The sequence below is a fragment of the Rattus norvegicus genome, chromosome 12, assembly GCF_036323735.1.
Source record: "Rattus norvegicus strain BN/NHsdMcwi chromosome 12, GRCr8, whole genome shotgun sequence".
Taxonomy (NCBI): Eukaryota; Metazoa; Chordata; class Mammalia; order Rodentia; family Muridae; genus Rattus; species Rattus norvegicus.
This window is the reverse complement of record NC_086030.1, coordinates 17489301-17512920: the sequence shown is the minus strand read 5'-3', so window position 1 is coordinate 17512920 and position 23620 is coordinate 17489301. Positions and strand designations below refer to the sequence as shown.

Sequence of the window (23620 nt, the reverse complement as noted above, 5' to 3'; positions counted from 1 at the left end):
AGTAGAGCCCCTGCCTAGAATCCCCCAGTGAGGGGCTGAGCTGTGGCTCAGTGGTAGAGCCCCTGCCTAGAATCCCCAGAGAGGGGCTGGGGTGTGGCTCAGTGGTAGAACCCCTGCCTAGAATCCCCCAGTGAGGGGCTGGGGTGTGGCTCAGTGGTAGAGCCCCTGCCTAGAATCCCCCAGCGAGGGCTTGATGAAGTAAATCATCGGTAGAGCATTTGGCTAGGATCTGCCAGTGTGAGATTGGGTACATGACTCAATATGGCATAATATGGTAAGCCTATTAGGTACAAGGCCCTGGATTCAATTTCCAGTACAGAACAAAAAAGCCTTTTCTAATTTCTTCCAGTTAAGCTCCCTGGACAAAGGCAGCTGGAGCCTTCCATCCACCTCATGTTCAAGCATTCTCAAGGGCTCTATGTAGGAACAGACTCACATGGCCGCTGTGTTCACGAGTCCCTCGGCCCAGCTCAGGAACACTAAATAGCTTTGTGTGAGGGTTTGGAAGGATGGATGGTGTAGTCAGTGAGTCCCCGGGCATCCGACCCTCAAGCACTGAGGCAGCTTCTGCAGAGGGAAGGTCAGGTCTTCAGTCTGCATCCATGTATTCAGAGCCAAGTGACACTTGTCACTCGGCCATCTGAGGGAGCACAGGCTGTGACACTGGATAGTCCGGAGCAGCCAGAGGGTCTCAGCTTAGCTGCCCCACAGCTCACACAACTCTGGGGAGGGAAGGCCTCACTTTCATCCAGGACAATTGGCCTCTCTGAGAGTCCTGAACTCTCTGACAGGGTCAGGTACTATCATGAGCCCACCGAGAGCCATGAACAATGTCAAATTGAGTCAGAAAGGAAGACTGGCCCTTTGTTCTCACGCAGCAGCCCCAGGTTCACAGGTGTGAGGGAACAAAGCATCCCGTGCTGTTTACGGTCAGCCTGCATGTTTGCAGGGTGCCAAGAACAAGGCCTGTAGGCTACATGGGGTCACCCAGACTGGTCTCTCTAGCTGAAGTCTCACATACCTGTAAAATGAGGCTCAGAGCCAGCCACAATGGCACAGGCCTGTCCTCTAAATAATCAGGGCCTAAGGTAAGAGAATTGTATGGTGAGGCCAGCCTGGGCTACGTGGCAGTGTAAGGCCGTTGTAGTGCCTTAGATTTGAAAAAACAAAACAATAAAACAAAAACCCAAAGATTAATCAAAATGCTTAGATGACAAATGACAAATGAAACGTTCCTCCAAATAAATCATTTTTGAGGTGGAGAAAATGGAGGCCCAGAGCCCTGTAAGATGTCTCAGCAGGCACTTGGCACCAAGCCTGAGGACCTGAGTTCAATTCCTGGGACACACAGGTGGGCGAGAGACCCAGGTGCTCCAAATTGTCCTTCAACCTCCACACACATGCACAGCACATGTACATGTGAGCACACAGACATACACATTAAAAAAATATTTTTAAAAGGAGTCTCTTGAGCCTTTCTTGGGCCTTCTGTGGGAAAACTAAGGCAGAGTCAACCCTAAGGGAGTTAGAAGGCCAGGATGACAGAGTCACTGGGAAATGGCTTTGTCATGCTCAGGTCACCGAGAACAACTTTCCTGATGGTGAGCTGACCCTCCTGCAGTCCACACGCAGCTTTGCAAGTGGTCTTCAGCCTGAGGGTCCTGCACATAGGGAAGACACCTAAGAGTCCCCCCGGTCATCTAGCTGACCACAGTCACAGAGACCCCTGAAGAGCCCCAGGACGAAAGACCCATTTAACAATGCATCAGCAGAAGCACAGATTCTCCCTCAGGTTATAATGTCTCCATCTATAAAAATAAACCAGGGGAGCTCGAGACATGGCTCAGCACTTAAAGTACCTGCCATGAAAGTGTGGGACCCTGAATTTAGATCTGCAGAACCCGTGTGCATGTCAGGCAGAATGATGGCCTACCTGGAATTCCAGGTCTCTGGAGGCAAAGGCAAGGGATCACTAGAGCAAGCTACCTAGCCAGACTAGCCTTATCAGTGAGCTCTGGGTTCAATTGAGAGACCCTGCCTCGTATATGTAGACAGTGAGAGCAATTGAGGAAGCCTCCTGATTCTATATACAGGAACACACACAAGCACATGCATGCACACATGCAAACAGGCAGACCCAAGTGCACCTAATAAACGCGAGAGTAATGTTTAAAAACTAATAAAAAGAAGTAAGACAGGAAGTTGTAGAGTACAGAGTGTGTTTGTTTTCCATTGCCATGTGACGAATGACCACACTACAAGACACATCTCATAGGGTAGAAACTGCCCCAGCCCGGCTGGTCACCTACTGGGTCTATCCATGGCTATATGCCTTATGCCACTGGGTAAGACTTCAACAGGCCAGAATTCTCTTCCAAGCTCACTCCAGCTCTTAGCCCCCTGTGACTTAGGGCTAGCCTTTTCCTGCCATAGACTGGGGGCTACCCTTGGTGCCTTGCTCCCAGAGGCCACCCACATGTGTTTCTTCCCAAAGAGGTAGCAGGAGTTCATTTTGGGTCTGTCTCATTTGTCACCAGATGAGCATGCAGCTAAGGACAACTATAGATGAAGACCAACAACAACAAAAAAAAATCATAAACTCACTTAAAACATTGTGAGGATGTTTCTAAAGTAGCCCTGGGTTCAGTGAGAGATACTGCCCTCATAAACAAAGCCACTGAGGGAGAGACTTAGCATCAACCTCTGTCCTCCAAATGCATGCATGTGCATCTACACACATGCAGAAATGCACACATACATGATACACACAAAACGGTTGGCCAGGCCTCCCATTCTATCTCCAGCTGGCCAAGGTGACCTTCTGCATACACTGTCACATGACTGTGACAAGTAGAAACGACAGCTCCCTTTCTGCATAACATAATATGATCACAGCCGCCCCTATAGTCCACTAATTACAAACCAGACATGGGCAGCCCTGCCTACAGTTATGGCCTGGATGTGACAGGGAGCAGTGATTAGGTCAAGGATTCTATCAACCACTGAGGGCTAATGCCTCAAAGTCTCCTTGCCCTTGGTCCCCAACTTTGTGTCCTGGGCCCTAGCAGAGTGGGAGCCCAGGCTAGGGCACACTTCCCTGATGTCCACTCATCAGCAGGAAACCATCCACAAATCTCCTGATATGTAAGATCTCTTCCCCATAGATTTGCCCTCATCCCCAGCCAGTGCACACCATCCTTCCTCTGTCTCCCAGAGTTCCATGCACTCTGCCCCTCCCACTGGCCCTTTGTCTTGAGAATCCCATTTGATCGGGATAACTTGTCCCTAGGGCCCCAACCTTGCACAGTGCATGAAGCCTACAGGCTGTAGAATCACAGATAGCCATTGCTTGGAGGTCTAGTTGGGTCATAATGTGTAGTCATTGGGATGCTGTCCTCCTGTTCCAATGGGAGCAAGGCCAGACAGCAGCCTAGGAGTCCTACCCCAGGGGAGTATCCTTTGTCCAAAATAACTTGTGACATCTTCCCGTTTTTAGATCCCCACCCCGACCAAGCCCCGGAGGTCTGCACTACTCTGACGAAGACATCTGCAACAAATACAACGGTGCGGTGCTGACAGAGAGTGTGAACCTCAAGGAGAAATCGGTGGATGGGTCGGAATCGGAGGTCAGTGCCACGCTTGATTCCAAGCGGCTACCACCAGACCTGCTTCGTGAGCCTTCTGATTCCTCAACATGTCTCATCTCACAGTCACATGTGGGACGGGCAGAGCTGACGGTGGAGGGTCCACTGTAGATGAAGGAGGCACACATATCTGAGTGATTGCATAGCTTCTCCTGGGAAATAGAAAATGGCATCTACACACACAGATAGGGAGGTACCAACAGACCCAAGAAAGGTTCCATCCAAGTCAGGTGATGGCCTGTTATTCATTCTCCTTGCTGTGATTAAAAGACCCGAGAGAGACTTAAGTTGATCGGGGTCACAGTTCGGAGAAACAGTCCATCATGGTGGAAAGGCACAGAGAAGGAGCAGGAGACAACTGGACATGCTGTATCCACATTCGGGAGGCAGAGGACTTATTCTCTCCTTTTTATTCAGCCCAGGACCTCAGCCTAGGGAATGGCACCACCCACATTTAGGACGAGTCTTCCCAGCCTAAACTAGAAGCTTCCTCACAGACAGGTTTGCCTCCTGTGTGATTCTAGGCCCTGTCAAGTTGGCACTCAATCTAAAGCACGGTATGAATCAGTGAGTTGATTGGGGTTCCTTACATGAGTGCAGATGACTTTCAAACAGCTTCACCCCCAAGGAACCCTACTCCCAGTCAACTGCCTATCTCTTAAAGAGTCTCAGGACACAGAGGGCCCTCATGAGGATCCCTAGAAGACCTCATGATTGTTGGGAGCTCTCCAGCTTCCTCCGTGAGAGAATGCTAGTGGACTTGGTCTCAAGATGTCCCATACATCATCAAAGCTACTTCACTTTAACATAGCATTGGTCATATCCAACCTGAAGGTTGCAGCCTCACTACACAAGCTCATAGTCATGGCCTCTTTGGGGCCAGTCAGTCCCACCCACACATACAGACAGAGCAAATGCTACCAGCCTGTTCGTTGGATATCAGGTCCTACTGCTTAAATCTCAGGGCTGGGGTAAGAGATGGGCAAGACCAGTGTTCCCTGAGCAAGGGCACCCTGCAGGACAGAGCATGGGAGCCAGCACCCATCCCCAGGCCCTGTGTTTGTTAGGTGGTCTTTCCCACACACTCCATGTCTTGATAAGTATTCTATTGCTATGAGAAGATGCCAGGACCACAGCACCTCTTATAAAAGAAAGTATGTGACTGTGGCTTGCTTACAGGTCCAGAGGTTTAGTCCATCATCAGAACAGCGGGAAGCATGGCAGCATGTAAGCAGACTTGGTGGGGGAGAGGTAGCTGAGATTTCTACACCCAGACGCTCAGGCAGAAGGAAGAAAGAGAGGGCCACTGGGCCTGGCTTAGGCAGTTAAAAACCTCAAAGCCTAGCAACACACTTCTTCACTCAAGGCCACACCCACTTCTACAAAGCCACACCTCCTAATCCCTCCCAAGTAATGCCACTCCATTTGACTAAGCATTCAAAAATATGAACCTATGGGGGCCATACTTACTCAGACAGCCACACCCTACTTCTCCCAGTCCTGGAGGTGTCATAGATACTGGAACACCTCCCACAGAAAGCCATGGTCCACCAAGGGTCACCAGCTGCCCAGTGTGGGCCCTGGAAGTGCCACTCTCTTTAGAGATGAGTCTGTTATTTTCTGGCATGTTCTAGATCTTGGTTAGGATGGCCGAGGGCCTGAGCTTACCAACAGAAAGTAGAACTATACAAATACACTCCTGAGACCGGGAGAGATGGCCCAGTGGATAAAGTGAGGACCTAAGTTCAATCTCCAGCACTTGTGCAAAACACAGGGTGTGGCAGTCTGTGCTGTAAACCCAGCACTGGGGAGGCAGGCAGCAGATCTCTGGGGCTCGCTGGCTAGGCAGTCTAGCTGAATTGGTGAGTTGCAGGCCAGTAAGGGACCCCGCCTGAGAGAAAGAAGCATGTCATCTAACATTATATATACATGCACATGCATGTATAGCTGGTCACTTATGTACCAGCACACATACACTAAAAAACATGAAATTAAAAAGTAGATGCCCGCCCCCATGTCCACCCCAGTGTAGCACTTCCTAGTCCTCCCTGTCAGTCACCACACCTTGTGGGAGGAGCTTCCTGCTCTAGCCTCCTAGTGTGTAAGAGGGGATTCACACATAGCATTTTTGGACCGGTTAATAGAATAAGGGAAGCTCAGGCTAGACATGTGTCATTCATCTCCCTTCACTGGGCAGTCCAACCAGTGACATGGGGTCCCACAGGGTCATCAGCCTTCACTGTGCTCCTGAGCCCTAGGGCCTGCCCATCTCAGGCTTGTCCCCATTGGATAGACTCTCCCCAGCAGAGCGTTGTCTCACACATGCAGGAAGGGGCTTCAACTGGGAGAGCCAGCGTCTGTGGGGGACTCCAGGAGGTATTAGCAGTCCCTGTCTCTGACTCACACTGACCAGCATGAAGTGGCCAATCAATGGTTGTCCACTGGGTGTCCCCAAGGGTCCTATTTGTAAGCCTCCAGAGGAATGAGAACCACGGGCTATTTGCTGTACACATATGCCTGATTACCCCTCAGCACGCACCTCTAAATCAATATTTAATCTAAAATGCACTCTCACCTTCATTCTTGACCTGATTTCAGGCCTTATTGAACACCAGGGCTCAGTGAAAGAGCTCCTTTTCAATCATGGCTTATATACAAACTCCAGTGAGTGGGCACTGGGTGGGTGCTGGCGAGGTCCAACTGAGTCTCACTTTACGTGTTCCGCTTACAATATCATAGCCTCGAGGGAACCTGGAGCGATGACTAGGGGCGCCCATGTTTGGAGAGGCACAAGGTGTGCTTGTCTCTGCCGCAGGGCTGTCATGGAAAGCCTGCAGGACAGGCCTGCCTCTTCTGGGCTGAGGTTAGGATTGTCACCTCATGATAGTTGCTCTTCGAGGAGCGGCAGGTGAGGAGGCAGCGCCTATCTCCACAGACAGAGCCGGTCTTGTGAACAAAGTGTGCCGTCTGTCCTTAGCCGCTGGCCCGCTGTTCCTGCAGTGTTTATCCTTGGTGACAGCTGTATGCGTGGAGAGCTCCCTGTGCATTGGCACACGGCACTTTATGGTTCTGAATTCTGACTGGGGGCCAGGCCTCATGTCAGTCATTCTCCACACACTTGGTGTTCACCCAGCCCTGTGCAGGGGTTGCTTCTGAGGTTCTACAACAGGCAGAAAGTAGTACTGGGTACCAGACCCTCCTCAGGTCTCCAGAGCCCATCTTTTTCTTTTTTTTTTTCTTTTTTCTTTTTTTCGGAGCTGGGGACCGAACCCAGGGCCTTGCACTTGCTAGGCAAGCGCTCTACCACTGAGCTAAATCCCCAACCCCTCCAGAGCCCATCTTAACCCCGTATTTTCCACCCCCAACTCCTCTAGCCCAGTGCTAGCTAGTGGCTGGCCTGTCCTACATCCACCTAACTTGAACTCAAGAGTTCTCAGATTTATGTCTGCTCCTAAGTCGATTGATTCTCCAAATGGGCTAATGAAGGCTGGGATACAGCTCGATCGGTAGAGCGTTTGCCTAGCAGGCATGACGTCCTGGGTTCCATCCCTAGGGCTGGAGAAACAAGGCGGGGTGATGCACGCCTCTAACCCTAATACTTGGGAGTTGGAGGCAGGAGGATCAAAAGTTCAAGCTCATAGCTGCATGGCTACATAGCAAACGTGTGGCCAGTCTGGATTTATGAGACCTCATCTCAAAAGTAATGAATGAGTAGGTTCGTTCATTGGAATTTTAAAAACAGGGTAAGAGGACATGCCTGGGTTTACTTTTCTCAAATGAATGAAATGGTTTGGAATTCAAATTCAACTGATACTTTAAAAGATAAGATTTGCCTAAGCGCTGAGCTAGAAAATACATATACATACATATGTATGTGTATATATATGCACACGCATACATAAGTATACATATGTGCACATATATGCATAAATGCATACATATACATATATATGCATAAATATATATACATGTACACACATACATGCATAAATACACACACACACTCAGAGGCAGAGAACAAGAAGTGAGCACGTAGAAGTCAGTGAGGAAAGGGAGGCACAGAGAGGAGGAGTGCTGTAGAGGAGCACCATTCCACTGAAAGGAATTCTGCAAGGAGTTTGCCTTTCTTGACCCTGTGACTTCCTGGGAAGAGATAAATGTTTGTTGACCCCCCAGGGCACTGATGAAAGACCAAAGAAATGACCCTGCCCAAGTTTAGCTTAGTGAGTTTACTGGATTTCCTTACAGGACACCCAAAGTCCAGCCCAGCATGGTGACAGCTCAGGAAAGCTGTATCCCCAGAGCTCCCCACATGCTTTCCAGCCAACCTGGAAGGTGGGAAGATCTCTCTCTTCCAAGCAATTGTTTTTGCTAATATGACATTGGGGAGGGGCCTCAGGGATCTTGTAAGTTTCAGGAGTTTCCTGCAGCTTTTGAGTTTCCTATACCTCTTGAGTCTTAATGAGCCTCCCTCCAGGAACACAGGTTTCAGTTGGGTGGTAAAAGCTACACAGCATCCACATGGGATGCTCAGGGCTAAGAGATTTTGGAAGCTTTTTCTAAGATTCTCACCTGGCCAAGTTCCTGCTTTCTTACCACACCTGCCTCTGCAAACCACTGAGGCATATCTGTGCAGCTAAGGCAGCCAGAGGCCTATGAACTTGGCTGCCTACCCCTATCACAAGCCCTGTGCTGTGAGGAAAGCATGCTCTTGTCACTCCCCAGGTTCACTCCAGGCCCTTGGGGTAGCAGATCCTTCCAGGAGCCAGTGAACTAATATAAACACTCAGACTCTCCAAAGACCTGAGTCCTGGGCCCTGAAGCCCCTTAATACCCTTCCACCTGAAGGTCCCATGACTGCCAGCTAAGGACCCCTGGGGCTTTCTGGTTCCTGGATGAGTCCTGGCCAGTCTGTTTTCCAAGGTTCTTTGTTTTGCTGTGTCTTTTAAGTGTGTGAACTGAGGGAAATTGCAAGGACATTCTAGGACCTCAACAGAGGGACCCATTGGCTCATCCTGGGGGGGCCAGTTCAGATGGCTAAGTTCACTTGGATCAACCTCTTATTTCTGTCTAAAGTGACAGAAACAGCCATGGTGTGTTATGTGATGTGTGTGGCAGGACACTGACAGGTCCCTGTGTCCCCATGAACGCAGACTTTCTACATGCCAGTATTTCTGGAAATGGATTTTATGCCCTGGGCAGGAAAGGCACTTTCCTCTGCTTCCCCAGTGGAACGTGAGCTTCTAGGAAGATGATACTCCCAGAAGGGATGCCGTAGGATTACTGCCTCCACCTCTCTTGGGGTTCTAGAAGACAGGGACACTGGCCTTCCTGTGTGAATCTGGTGTCCGCCACTGACATGATCTTAAGGCAAAGCACTAGATAACACGGTAACCCTAATACTTGGGTTTCACATCTGAGTCTTCAAACTGCCCTCTAAGGAGGAGAAACATTTTAGGTCTACATTCTAGGCTTGGGTGCTGGGATGCTCTCAACTGGTTACAGGGCTTGCCTAGCACACAGGAAGCCATGGGTTCCGTCCCCAGCACATCTGCAGTATTTATTAGCACTTAGGAGGTAAAGGCGTTAGGAAAAGTTCAAGGGCATCTTCAGCTACATAGGGAGCTTGAAGCCATTCTGGGCTAATGAACCCCTGTATGGGGGAAAAAAATCTCAGACGTACTTGCAAAGAAGTAAGACAGCGTTCAGGTGGATGCTATCGCCTAGCAACCCCGAGTGTTCCTGGCACCCGCTCGCCTCTCTGAATGCCCCGTCTGTACTTCTGTAACTTGGCTGTGTTTCTGCCAACCTCTAGTTAGAGGTCCAGAGCTGTGTTAGTAAAATAGCCATCGGAGCTAAATAGTGTTGACCACTATCCCCTGTGAAGGTCAGAACCGCTCTGCCTGGACACAAAGCTACTTCCAAAATATTAGGCTGGAGACCTCAGAGGATGCCATTCCCAACAGGGTGACGAACTAACCAGGGAAAGTGATTTTCGCAGACATCATCCACCTGCAAGTCTTTGGAAATAGTGCTCAGGGCACGCAGGGAGCAGAGACTCGGGGCACGCAGGGAGCAGAGACTCGGGGCACGCAGTGAGCAGAGACTCGGGGCATGAAGTGGACAGAGACTTGGGGCACACAGGGAGCAGAGACTCGGGGCACGCAGGGAGCAGAGACTCGGGGCACGCAGGGAGCAGAGACTCGGGGCACACAGGGAGCAGAGACTCGGGGCACGCAGGGAGCAGAGACTCGGGGCACACAGGGAGCAGAGACTCGGGGCACACAGGGGAGCAGAGACTCGGGGCACGCAGGGAGCAGAGACTCGGGGCACGCAGGGAGCAGAGACTCGGGGCACGCAGGGAGCAGAGACTCGGGGCACGCAGGGAGCAGAGACTTGGGGCACACCATGAGCAGAGACTCGGGGCACACCATGAGCAGAGACTCGGGGCACGCAGGGAGCAGAGACTCGGGGCACACCGTGAGCAGAGACTCGGGGCACGCAGGGAGCAGAGACTCGGGGCACACAGGGAGCAGAGACTCGGGGCACACAGGGGAACAGAGACTCGGGGCACGCAGGGAGCAGAGACTCGGGGCACGCAGGGAGCAGAGACTCGGGGCACGCAGGGAGCAGAGACTCGGGGCACGCAGGGAGCAGAGACTTGGGGCACACCATGAGCAGAGACTCGGGGCACACCATGAGCAGAGACTCGGGGCACGCAGGGAGCAGAGACTCGGGGCACACCGTGAGCAGAGACTCGGGGCACACCGTGAGCAGAGACTCGGGGCACACAGGGAGCAGAGACTCGGGGCACGCAGGGAGCAGAGACTCGGGGCACGCAGGGAGCAGAGACTCGGGGCACGCAGGGAGCAGAGACTTGGGGCACACCATGAGCAGAGACTCGGGGCACACCGTGAGCAGAGACTTGGGGCACGTAGTGAGCAGAGACTCAGATCCACTGGGGCTGAGGAGCTAGTTCAGTAAAGTACCTGCTGGGCAAACATGGGGATCTGAGTTCAATCCCTAGAACCTGTATATAAGTGGATTCCAGGAGCTCACTGGCTAGACCGTCTTACCAAATGGGTGAGTTCCAGGCTGGGATTCCTGGTTGAAGAGTTCGCTGAGCAAGCGCAGGGATTTGAGTTCCGACCCCCAGAACTCACAGAGTGCATGGGCCGTGGTGTAGAATCCCAGTGTTTGGGTATGGCCAGGGACAAGAGGACCCTGGGTGCACCCTGGTTGTTGGAAAAACCAAATCACCAAACTCAAGGTTCAGTGAGAGACCTTGTCTCAAGAACTACAGGAGAGAGAGGGGAGGTGGGAGGGAGGGAGGGAGGGAGGGAGGGAGAAGATATTCATTACTAACATCTGGTGCACGCACGCACACCGCATGAATGCTGCCCCTTGGAAAATTTTTTAAGACTCAAAACCAGTTTTCAAGATTCTTCCATCTCGAGCTAATTAGAATGACTCCTTATACCCAGTTGGTTCCCTGATGGTGCAGGCCACTCTTTTATCCTGCTGGTCCCTTGCTGAGTCCTGAGCCAACCTTCTCTCCAGCTTACTGGGAACTCAGTCAGTCCAGGGCAGTTTTCAGTCACCTTCCTTTCTCTCTATGGTTTCCTGGGAAACCAGTGAATCAAGACTTCACATCACAGGCAACTTGGAAGGAAACGAGGGAGGGAGGGAGGGAGAAAGAGAAAGAGACCAGCCCAGTAGCAATGCCTTTTTACCAATAATTATCACTCGCTAAAATACATCTGCATTAAAAAAATAATGTCACGTAAAGAACAAACAGAGCTGGCAGCGGAGGAAGGATGGTATCTGGATGTCACCTCTATCAGAGAAGCCACAGCAAGGCCTGAGTGGGAGTCCATCATGTCATCCATCACCTGTCTGATGTCCTGTGTCTTCCCCCTAAATGCTAGGCAAGAAACAAAGTGGACAGTCAAGGGTAGAGTTCCCTCGGATGGGCTTTGGGGTCCACTTGCCCATCAAACAGCACTGGAAGTCATTCTCTCCAGCCACATGCACTGTGCAGGCTCCCAGGGCAGGGCTCTGATTAGTCAGTGCAAGGCACACACACTGTTCTCTGACGGCCTCAGTGTAGGTCACCTGCCAACCTGTGAGCCAATGACTGTCCAGGACGACTTCCTTCCGGTTGGTTCAGGCATAAACACAAGAACTGAGAAATGGCTCCACACAGGGCAGTGGCTCACAGTTCAGAGGCACAGGCCACCTTGCCAGGGTAGCAGGCAGCGGGAAGAGGAAGTAGCTGGTCACATTGCAGTCACTCCAGGAAGCAGAGAGAGAGATGGACGCTGGTTCTTAGCTTGCTTTCTGCTTTTTACTCAGTCTAAGACCGCATGGGATACCACCCACATTAAGGTTGGGTTTTCTGTCTCCTTAATCTAACCTACATAATCCCTCATAAGACATGTCCAGAGACTTGGTTATATGGTGCTTTTAATTCCCACAAAACTGACCATCAATACTATCATCTCCTGACTGGCACCCCTGTGACCACCAACCTTAGCGACAGACTCCTCTCCATATGTGGTCCCACACCTTTGGCTCATGACGTACTCAAGGGTGAACCTAAAACATCATTTTAGGCCACTCTTTTCCTCACTCTGACAAAATGCCTGACAGAAACAGCTTAACGACAAAGAGGTTTGATGTAGCTCAATGAGGGAATGCCCATCATGGCGGAGCAGACACAACAGCATCCACACGAATGGAACTCTTTATCTCTCCAGGAACCAGGAAACAGAGAACTTTGATGAAAAGTGGGGTCAGCTTAAACCCTCAAGCTCTTCCTCTATGGCCCCCCCATCTATCAGCTGGGCTCCATGTCCAGAAGATTGTCCAACCTCCCAAAACAGCACCCACAGCCAAGACCAAGTGTTCAAACACACGAGCCTGTGGGAACATTTCATATTTGGTCCCTAACATTTTATAAGTGCAGTGGCATTTCGATAATCTCATATACATCTATGGGCACAAGTCACAGCACAGTTGTCCCCTACAGTGTTCTGAGTACATTCAGACTGGTGAGAGAGCTCAGTCAGTGAAATACCTGCAGGACATGCATGAGGGACTGAGTCTGACCCTGAGCACACAGGCAAAAAGCTGAGTGTGTGGTCTTACACACACACACACACACACACACACAGACACACACACACAATGCTAAAGAAGCAGAGACAGGAAGATCTCTGAGGCTCACTGACCAGACATCCTAGCCAAAACCAAGACTCTCAACCAGTCCCCAGTGAGAGACCCAGTCTAAAAATACAAGATGGATGACTCTTGGCTCTTGAGAAATGATACCAGAGGTTCTCTTCTGGCTTCCATGCACCCACACATATGTATATGCACACAAACATGTACCTACATACACATACGTACCTACACACACACACACACACACACACACACACACACACACACACACAAATACAGACGTCCACCGAACTGTAGCAGTCCATTCTAGCCCACCAGAGGTCTGACCTGCTCTTGACCCTATTCCTCTACATCCCTGCACCTGCAAGAAGGGGGCTGACAGATGGCTTGAGAGAGCAGAAGGACGCCCTAAGGATTTCCACATGGATGCTAGAAGGGCTTACAAGGCAGGATTTCTAGACCATGGTTCTACTGGTGTAGGTGACTCCTTCGCCACTTGGGTTCCTTTGAGCCAAGACCCACCCAGACAAGTCGAGTCTCCCAGTCTCCAATGGAACTGGCAGAAGTTGTTCGGGAGTCATCAGGCACTCTATTCCCACTGCCATTGGCTGAGATTCCCCTGTGGGTGTGGCCTGAGACGCTCATTTGAATTTGTAGAGTTAAAAAGTAAGGAGGCTGACTCATGGTCAAATGCTGTGTGCCACCTCAGAGGAGAATGGAAGTTAACCCTGGTTTATGGACTGGGGAAGAAAACGGCCTTCACTCGGTGCTAGGGATTCAGTGATCTCACGAGAAAAGAGATTGCTTCTGTGGATCTCAGTGTCCTCAAGTCTCAGCACATTTAGAATCGAAGACAGTGTCTGATGACTGCTCAGGCTCAGCTCAGAGCAGACAACCAGAGTCCTGCTCTTGCCTCATTCCGTACCCTGGTCTTCCAGTCTGCTGTACACAGAGCATTGCTCCTAAGCCTCAAGACCGCTAGACAACTTAGCCACAAATCCTGGTCCCTGTGACATAGGGGCATAATACACAGTAGAATATTTTCTGGGAATCCCCCATGAGAAGCTTGGGGCGTGGCTCAGTGGTAGAGCCCCTGTCTAGAATCCCCCAGTGAGGGACTGGGGTGTGGCTCAGTGGTAGAGCCCCTGCCTAGAATCCTTCAGTGAGGGGCTGGGGCGTCCTGGCTCAGTGGTAGAGCCCCTGCCTAGAATCCCCCAGTGAGGGGCTGGGGTATGGTTCAGTGGTAGAGCCCCTGCCTAGAATCCCCCAGTGAGGGGCTGGGGGTGTGGCTCAGTGGTAGAGCCCCTGCCTAGAATCCCCCAGTATGGGGTCCCCTCACCACCCTCAGCCCCTGTTGAACCTCATTATTCATTGTTATGTGAGAATAACAAGGTTCACACCTCAGGATTACCGAGCAAATGCAAAGGCTTATGTGAATGAATTGGTCTAGTTGTGTAACTAACATGTTCACCGAAAAGCAACCTCTGTAGTTTGTGTAGTCGTTAGATTATGGGAGAACCGGGGAGCTGCATGCCTAGGCATCCCCACTCAGAGGGTTTGCATGCTGTGTCCCCCAAATGCCCACCTCTCACTTGCAGTTACTTTGGGGTATTAAGAATCCTATTTTCTAGTTGTATCCAAAAGTTCCCAGGAGCCTCTGGATCTGCCCTGCACATCCTAGGGCCTCTTCTATGTGCAACCCAGGGGCTGTATAGATTCTTACCATTCCAGAAACATCTCTGAATCCCAGACTACAACTCCCTTAGAGACAGCAAGGTGCTGGCATAGGTCATTCACTCTCAGACTGTGAGACTCTCAGGTGAGGAATAGCAGGACCCTGAGATGTTGTGTTGCTGTGAGAAGCCGTGTCTCAAAGCCAGGGTATCCATGGCTGCTCCCTGATGAAACTGTAGTTGCCTCTGTGGGGACAGAGTTGTGGGGCATAGCTAATGTGTATCTGTGGCTTTTGATACCCTGTGGCAGAGGCAATGCAGAGCCTGCCAGGGCTCCAGGGGTCTAGGAAGCTTCTTGGCACCGGGACCAGCCTGCCACACACAGGTCTTACCAGGTAGCTTCTCGGGGTCCCTGCTTGGAAGCTGCAGAGCCAAACGTGTGTCTAGAAGGAAAGGGTGTTTCCCTGGGAGCCCACTGAAGATTCAGTAAGACCCACTCCAGCGTCTGTCTCCTTCCGTGATCTTTCCCATTACAACAGAAAGGGGAGAAAATCATTTTACTTAATTTAAGGAAAAAAAAAACACATATACTACGCCAGACATTGCTTTGGCTCGCACCTTTTATCCCAGAACCTGAAAGGCTGAGGCATGAAGATAGAAATCTCAAGAGAGAGACCAACCTACATTTCATAGTGAAATCTTTCTTAAAAAGCAGAAGGGAAGCAGGGAAGGAGGGAAATGGAAGGAGGTAGGGAGGGAAGGCTAACTGAATGACTCTATCCCATGCTACTGGCATGCTCTACAAAATGAACTGAGACTCTCAAATCTTTAGCATCTCCGGGAGCCCAGTGGAGCTCTCGGGGCTGCAGTGGAGGGTGCTTGGGGGTCTCAGCACTACAGCAGAGGAAGATACAGGCACCGTTACATCCTAGCAACTTCCATTGCTGCAGACTCTAAGCCTCTGTGGACACGTGTGACCCTAGGGCGAGAAGCCACTGAGGATGGCTTCCTGGCGTGCCGAACTTCTCCCTTTGGCCCCGAGCAGCTCACAGCTCGGTCTTGCAGATCACAGGCCAGGAGCAGACCCACAGATCCTTCATAGGCGTGTGTGTGTGTGTGTGTGAGTGTGTGTGTGTGTGTGAGTGTGTGTGTGTGAGTGTGTGTGTATACATGTGTATATGTGTGTATTGTGTGTGCATACATGTGTATGTGTGTATTGTATGTGTATGTGTGTGTGAGTGTATGTGTGTGCGTGTATGTGCATGTGTGTGTGCATACGTGTATATGTGTGTGTATTGTGTGTGTATGTGTGTGTATGTGTGTGTGCATATGTGTGTATTGTGTGTGTGTTTGTGTGTGTGTGTTGTGTGTATGCGTGTGCGTGTGTGTGTGTGTGTTCTGAGACGGGATAGGAAGAGGACTGTGATGGGGAAAGGACGCCTCCCTGCTCTGCCGTCTGCCTGAAGCCTCCCACCCCTGAGAAGGAGGACCTGCAGCCTGGCTGACACTCACTGGGAGGCGTGTGGACACGGAGACGACATTCGTTCCACAGAAAGAGATGGAAAGATATTAAACAGCAATGTGCCAGGCTTAAAGTCTGAATGCAAGTGATCTCGGGTGGGGCCTCATTTCTCTCCCAGATGTTGCTGGGAATCTCAAAACAGACACCCACCACCCTGCACCCACTGAGCTACTTTTACCTTGTCAGTGGAAGTCCTTTCAGGTGACACCGGGGCCCCACCGTGACCTCACTATGATTTTTAGCCACCCTTAGAAGATAAAGCATCGAGCCTCAGCAGAATGGCATGTGCGTTTGTAAAGACGCAGAAAGTCAATTCTTCTGGAGAAGCCACACCCGCACCATGCATCTCCCCCACCCCATGTCTTCCTCTTAATCAATGTCTCTGATGAATGCCCAAATATCTATTAAGGGCCTGGAGAAATGACTCAGGTTAAAAGCATGTACTGTTTCTACTGAGGACCAAATTTTGGTTCCTGGCACCAATCAGGCCACAACCACCTCTAACTCCACTTCCAGGGGTCTGCTTCCCTCATCTGGACTCCACGGGAACTGCATATACACATGTACAAACACAGAGAGACACACAAATGTGCATAATTAAAAATGAATCTTTTAGTTTGTATGTGTATGGGTGTATCCCATACATGTCTGTATCCGTGGACATGAAGTACCCAAAGAGGTCAGAAATGGGTGTCAGAACCCCTGGGAATTGAGTTGCAGATGATTGCGAGCTGCTCTGTGGATGCTAGGAACGGAACTCTAGTCTTCTGGAAGAGCGTCCATAAATATCTTGCTGTGAAAGCAAGAAGACCCAAGTCAGAACTTTAAGTACCCACATAAAAGTTGAACATGCCAGCAGGCCCATCGGGAGGCAGAGGCGGATAGATCCTAGTGACCTGCAGGCCAGCCAGCCGAGGAGAAATGGCAGGTTTTAGATCCACCCTGTCTCAAAATAATATCAATAGAAAACCTGAAGGCACTCACCATCTTTCCTTGCCTTCCACATGCGAGCAGATGGATATGTTAACCCACACACATGCAAACACATCACACAAAAGTAAATAAATAAAATTAAAACAAACTCCAACTCTGCTTCTCACTGGTTCATCCCGAAAGTCTCTTCTACATTGAAGCCAAGGGTTCCTTTCCCCTCGATGAAGGGAGCTCAATTTACGCATTAGTTACTTTTCTATAGCTGTGAAAACCACCAAGACCATGGCAACCTATAGAAGGGAGGGTTTGTTAGGCCTCATGGTTCCAGAGGGATAGAGTCCGCCGCCGTGCGGGAGGGAAGACAGGACAGCCGGCCAGCATGGTAGCTGGAGCAGGAAGCTGAGTGCCACCCCTAAGAACCACAGGCGCAACGCAGGGAGAGAGACAGAGACAGAGTGAGACAGGGACTGGAAATGGAGCCAGTCCGTAAACTCTCAAAGCCCCCAACAATGCCGCACCTCCCAAACCTCATCCTGAAACAGCATCACCAACTGGGGATCAATTCGCATTCCAACCACCATGGGTGACAGAGCACCGGGCTGGGACTCTTCCCCACCACAGTAGGGCTTACGGACTGTGTGGGGACTCTGTAACCCTCGCCCCTGGTGGGGTATAGCATAGTCCTGTCCTGAGCTTACAGGAGAGAAGATGCCAACAGCAGGCAACCCTCAGACCACCTCCACCTTGGGTGACTAATGGGCGTATCCCTGTTTCCAAATCACCCTCCCTTTCTCCCTCTCTCCCTGTGGCTCACACGGTCCTTCTGTCTCATCCTCAGGCTTCTGACTCAGACTACGAGGAAGCCCTGCCCAAGCACTCCTTCGTCAACCACTACATGAGCGACCCCACCTACTACAACTCTTGGAAGCGGCGTCCCCCTGCCGCAGCACCGCACAGGTACGAGGCGGTGGCAGGGGCCGAAGCTGGCCCGCACCTGCACACAGTCATCACCACACAGAGCGCGGGCGGAGTCTACACACCAGCTGGCCCCGGAGCCCGGGCCCCCCTCACCGGCTTCTCCTCCTTCGTGTGACGTCACGCCTCCATCAGGGTAGACGGGTGCAGAACTTCTGGAGTCTATTTTTGTTAAGACAATCAACTCCGATAACTGAGCTGAATTTTTTTTGTTTAAAAAAATAATAATAATTCTGATAAGCGATCTTACCTACTGGTGAAAACTAGGGTTCACTTAGGAAGGTTTTTTTTTTAATGGCTTTTTGTAACATCGCTGCAGGAAGCGGGGTTTCTTTGTTTTCTTTTTAAGAGAAGGTATCTCCCTGGTGCAATAGCTCAGCACCGCCGGCGGGGGCGCTCTCGACACACCCGAGCCCTGGGCTCCTCTGGCCTCCAAACCATCCAGGATGGCGAAGGAGGGCGGGCAGGAGGGTGGAGGGGGACAGGTAAATCGCATCCGCAGCCCACTTCTCTCTCTACCTCCTTTTGGAGAACCAGCCAGCCTGGTCCACTTTCTCCATCTTAGGACAACTTGAGGCCCCTTGCTCTCGTCCGTGCTTCAGAGAATTGCTCTTCCCCTCCCTGGGTTCTGTCCGGTTCTCAGCAGGATCCGGGCGGGGCCACTCAAGAGGGCTCAGCTATGCCACCCTTCTTTAAGGGTGGCTGCAGCCCTGGAGGTTTCCTTTTCCCTCTCTCTTCCTCTCTTCTCTCAAGCAGACAGTTACAAGAACAGGAAGCCCCTGCCCCAACTGGCTCTGGAGGCCCCCAGGCCCATCCAAGGCCAGCCAGGTCCTTCTGGTGACCACACAACACAGCACACAGCCCACCCCCGCTGAGCAAGAAAGGAGCGGAGACGCGTGGTTTTTGCAGTTGCTTGTGGCAGTAGCAAGTGTGCATTGTTGAACCAGAGTATTTTTTAAACCTTTTTATCTTTTTTTAAACTATGTCACGTGAAATGAATGCGTCTTTGCTGTCTCCAGGTGCCTTTTAATTCATTGTTCAGCTTTGAACGTGGGAAAGACGAAAACCGACTGTGTCTCCAAATAAAACAATCGGCTCTGAGAAACCAACCGGGGCCACGAGTCACCTAGCACGCCCCACACATGGCGCACAGTAGGGACAGCCCTTTCCTTTTCCTCCTGTGCTCGCTGCTGTACCGCTTCTGCCCCCTGGTGCTGTCCCCTCTACCCCGACATCCAAGGCCAGCTTTTAGCCTTAACGGGTTTTCTGAGAACATTTTCCTTTCCTTTTCGTTGTTTAAATGTTTCTGGCTAAATGCAAAGTGACACTCAAGACCCCGTGAGCGTCCTGCCACCCATAGTCCAGCGCCCCACTCCACCCCCACCCCCATTTGGATGTGACCAGCGGGATCCAGCCAGGGCGTGCCCCAGAGCTGACAGCAGCTCCATTTCCCCACACCCTGGAGCACTCAGAGCCAGTGACAAGAGTCTGCCCTCCCGGGGTCTTGGCGCCCTGTGGAAGGGACTAAGTACCTCAGTGCCACCAGTAGGAGATTCTGTAGCCCCTTTGCCTTCCCTGTGAGGCAGAGGACATGGATCTTGTCTTGACTCTGCCTTGGAAGTAGCAGGTGTGGCCCCAGGACACAGGAGGTTCCACTTGGGGTTAAAAATTGAATTAATTAAAGGCCTTCCACTTTTTCCAAAATCGAGAATAAAAACCATTCCTCCTTCCTCTTTCTTACTCCCTTCCTCCTCCTCTCCCTCCTTCCTTCTCCCCCTCCTTTCTTTCATTCTTCCCTCCTTTTTCCCCCTCCCCTTCTTATATTCACTTCTCTCTTCTTCCTTGGTTCTTCCCTCCCTCCTCCCTCTTTCCTCTCTACCTCCTCCTTCTCCTGTCTCCCTTTCTTCCTCCCTCTTTCCTTGTCTGAGCTAAAGGAGAAATATTCTAAACCAAAAATCCTAGATGCTCTACCCAAAGCCACTTCTGTGTGGGGAATGCCACCCTCATGGTCCACAGAAGGGACCACATCAGTAGACTGCACCATCTCCTCCCTGGCACCAAACGAGTGAAGAGGACAGAGGCCACATGTCACCAATTGAACTTCTTGGAAGGTGCCACCCAACAGAAGACAGGGGACCAGGCTGGCTCTGTACCGCAGCTGTGCTCCCTTAAGCCATAAGGACTTGATTGCTTTAATCAATGGGGAATCTTTGGGATGGTCTGTTCTGAGGTGACACTCTAGCCCACCTTGCACTTCCTCCCAATGACTCAGCAGTTTGCAGCGGTGCCTGGGTCTCCTTTAGGATCAGTAACTTGTTTTCTATGGAAAGGTCTGTTCAGGATGCCCTGGCCCTATGGCTGTTGGTCGACAGCAGTCAGCAGCTGTCTCAAGCCTGAGACTTAGAGCAATGCTTCTCAACATGTGAATGGAGACCCCTTGGGAGTCAAACGACCCTTTCACAGGGGTTGCATATCAGATATCTTGCATATCAGACATTTACACTGCAATTCATAACAGTAGCAAAATTACAATAGTTACGAAGTAGCAACGAAAGTAATTTTAATGGTGGGGGGGGGGGCATCACCACAACATGAGGAACTCTATTAAAGGGTCACAGCATTAGGAAGGATAAAAACCACTGACTTAGAGGGACCCTGTCCCATTCAAATCCCTGCACCAAAGGCAGAGGTTGAGGATTTCCAGTTAGATTTCAGCCTCTGGAGTCACAGGGCATTGGCAAAAGTCCTTCCTACCTGTTGGGATGGGACGGACACATTACGCAGCTGCGAAACGGACACTGGATCCAAGGCTGGCTTCTAAGAAAAGATCCAAACAGGCAGGATGCGGGCACCCTCCTGACTTCTCCTGTCATGTTGTCCATGGGTGTCTGGTGATAAGCGGCAGCCACCTCAGTGGCTTTGTGGAGGGTGCTCAGCCCTGTGTAGCTTCCCTCCTGGGTGAGCTGCTGAGCCCTGCAGCAGGCTTTCCAGAGCACAGATACCCAGAGAGGAAGCAACAGCGGAGCGGACATCGCTACACCTCCTGCTTGGTGTCTTCCCACTCCAGCAGAACAGGATGGGGGTGGGGTGGGGTCTCCCTTACCTGGAGCCCTGGGAGGAAGCAGAGCAACAGCCCATGAGGATGGCGTGTGTTCTGGAAAGTTCTTTGGATGTGGCGTTTGAACTTGATCAGCCTGAGCATGGTGTGTTTGCATAGAGGTTCTTAGCATGGGTTTTCATTACCCCTGGATTCCTGGCTCACAGCATGGCTGCTTTCCTGCTGAGCCCCAGCCCTAGACTAGCAGCAAGGGACCAGTCTGAGAGGCCAGAACAGTGTGGGGTTCCCAACAGGGAGCTCCCAACCCCACCTGCTGGCTTAGGGGAGTCCCTAGGCTTTCCCTATAAAACTTCCAAAATGGCACAGAAAACCAGATCCCATTATAGATTTAAAAAAAAAAAAGAAAAAAGAAACAAAACAAACCCCCCACTCCCTCAACTTGTAGAAAGGCAGAGCGGTGCTATGGGTACAATTTTTAATAAAAATATTTTGTTCCTTAAGTGCTTGTGACTTTTTAAGTCTTTCCTTTCTATTTATGCCATGTGTTCATGTGTTCTTCCAGTGAACACGACTGTAGAGCTGCACATGCGTGTGGAATCCCAGGGACATGGGACTCAGGCCCCTCGAACTTGCAAGGCAAGCATTTTATCGATAGATCCATGGCCTCGGGGTGTGGAGTGACAGGCACATGTTTGCCACAGCATGTGTGTGGTCAGAGGAGGTCCTTCCCTTTCCACCTCGTTGAGGGCAGAGTTCCTTGGTCACCGTACACGCCAGGCTAGCTGGCCCACTATCCCCTCTCTGGAACCACATTTAGAATCTGAGAGCTATAGAACTGTATGCAGAGTCTCTGTTGGAACAGCCGATTTCTCTGATATCATTGGCTCACTGCACACTTATTTCAGAATGATTTGAATGCATCCGTGTCTCTGCTTGTATGAAAAGCTCAGTGCTGGCCAAAACCTCCTCTCCCTTTAATGGTTGAAGTCAATTAATAGTCAGCATGGTGAAAATTCCAAGCCGTTAATTCTGGGCTCTGTGGTCTTAAAAATGTCCTACTTCTCCTCAGATAAGACAATATTCTGCAGTCATTAAGCAAATCACTACATTATGGGCTTGACTCGGATCCAGATTCCAATATTTTAGTAGAAAGAAATCATATCTGGGAGCGGGGAAATGGCTCAGTGGGTAAAGTGCTTGGGATACGAGAGTAAAACACTGACTGTGATCTCTAGACCCCAAGAAGAAAGCCAGGCATGGCGGTATGTGCTTGTAATCCCAACCCTAGAAAGGCAGAGGCAGGGGGACCCTTGGGGTTGGTTCACAGTCAGGCCAGCCTGGCTCAGTTGGCTAGCTCCAGGTTCAGTGAGAGTCCTCGTCCGAAAAAAACAATATGAAGGATAATGGAAGTCAACACTGAGCGTTGACCTCTGCCTCCACGAGAGCCTGTGCACACACGCGCGCGCGCGCACATGCGTGCACGCACACACATTGGGATTCTGTACTCCACCCAGAGACAGCAAAGCTCCTGCAACCTCCTAGGAGAGCCAGTGATGAACCCTGGAGCCTGAGCAGGACTCCCAGACTTGTGCTCTATCTATCAAGGGCAATGCCATCAATTCCCCGGCCACCCTCCTCCATCAGAAGAAACGACTTGGGGAGCAGCAGCGGGGCGCCCCTCCCCCACCCTGTCAGGGTGGCCTGAGTTTATGAGGGAGCCCGAAACTCTCTTACAGTTCAGCTGTAATAACGCATAACCAGGTAACAACAGGGGTCACACTGGAGGCCGCCACCACCAAGTACTGACAAGGCAACGTGCCACCCACACGTGAACAGTGTAAGAGGGCAGCCAGGTTTAAATAATCCGGAATCCAAGTGCCCAGGTCTCACCTACACACTAGGCATGGCACCAAGAACCAAGAAAGTCTCAAAATGACAACAGAAAGTCTCAAAAGACAACAGAAACCGACCTCACACAGGGGCCTTTAGAGCCACCCTCACTGACGTAAACCAACCATCAAAATGTGTGTCAGTGCACATGAAGTGCTCGCCTTGAGTCTCAGCTTCACCTCTATGGCTTTGCTAGAGTCCCTGGTGATAAACACCCAAAGGGAGAAAGGGCTCAGAATTCTGGGTTACAGTCCACCATGGGGAGGAAGCCATGGCAGGGCTAGTCATCTGCCATGTCAGGAAGGGAGAGAAATGTAAGCATGCGCACTCGCTTGTTGACCTGCGCTGGGCTCGGTTTCTCTGCTCTTCTGCTCTTCCATAGTGAATTTGGCCAAATTTTCCCCTCTGTGGTTGCCTGTCAGACAAGAGGAATGAGCTGCGGCAGAATGAATTCTGAGGGGGGGGGGGGCGACAGAAAGGGAGGGGAGGGAAGAACAGAGGGAAGAGGAAAGGAAAAGCAGAGAGTTAAAGGGAGGAAGCCACAATGGAGAATTCTACCACAGTAATGGTACAAAGCTCAAGTTGGAGGTCTTTCCTGCGGAGTTCCTTGTTAAGCATTTCCCATCATCCTACCGGCTTCCCTCTAGTTTGATCTGTTTTCCTCCTACAAGTAGTCATTGCTCAAAGACAATCCTTAAATCCCAGAAAGACCTGTATCTCTTGATACCCTGTATGGAAG

General features: G+C 51.0%; 1 protein-coding gene across 4 annotated transcripts in view; it reads left to right on the top strand.

Annotated features, from left to right (window-relative positions):
* The window catches only part of Sdk1 (sidekick cell adhesion molecule 1), a 986485-nt gene extending 964994 nt beyond the window's left edge, over positions 1 to 21491 (top strand). For all 4 annotated transcript variants that reach the window (XM_063271861.1, XM_039089863.2, XM_039089864.2 and 1 more), the window contains 2 exons: positions 3497 to 3626; positions 17797 to 21491. In XM_063271861.1, coding sequence (XP_063127931.1) covers positions 3497 to 3626; positions 17797 to 18051 — 385 coding nt within the window. In that variant the 3' untranslated portion in view covers positions 18052 to 21491. The remainder of the gene's footprint in view (positions 1 to 3496; positions 3627 to 17796) is intronic.
* Positions 21492 to 23620: the final 2129 nt, after the last annotated feature.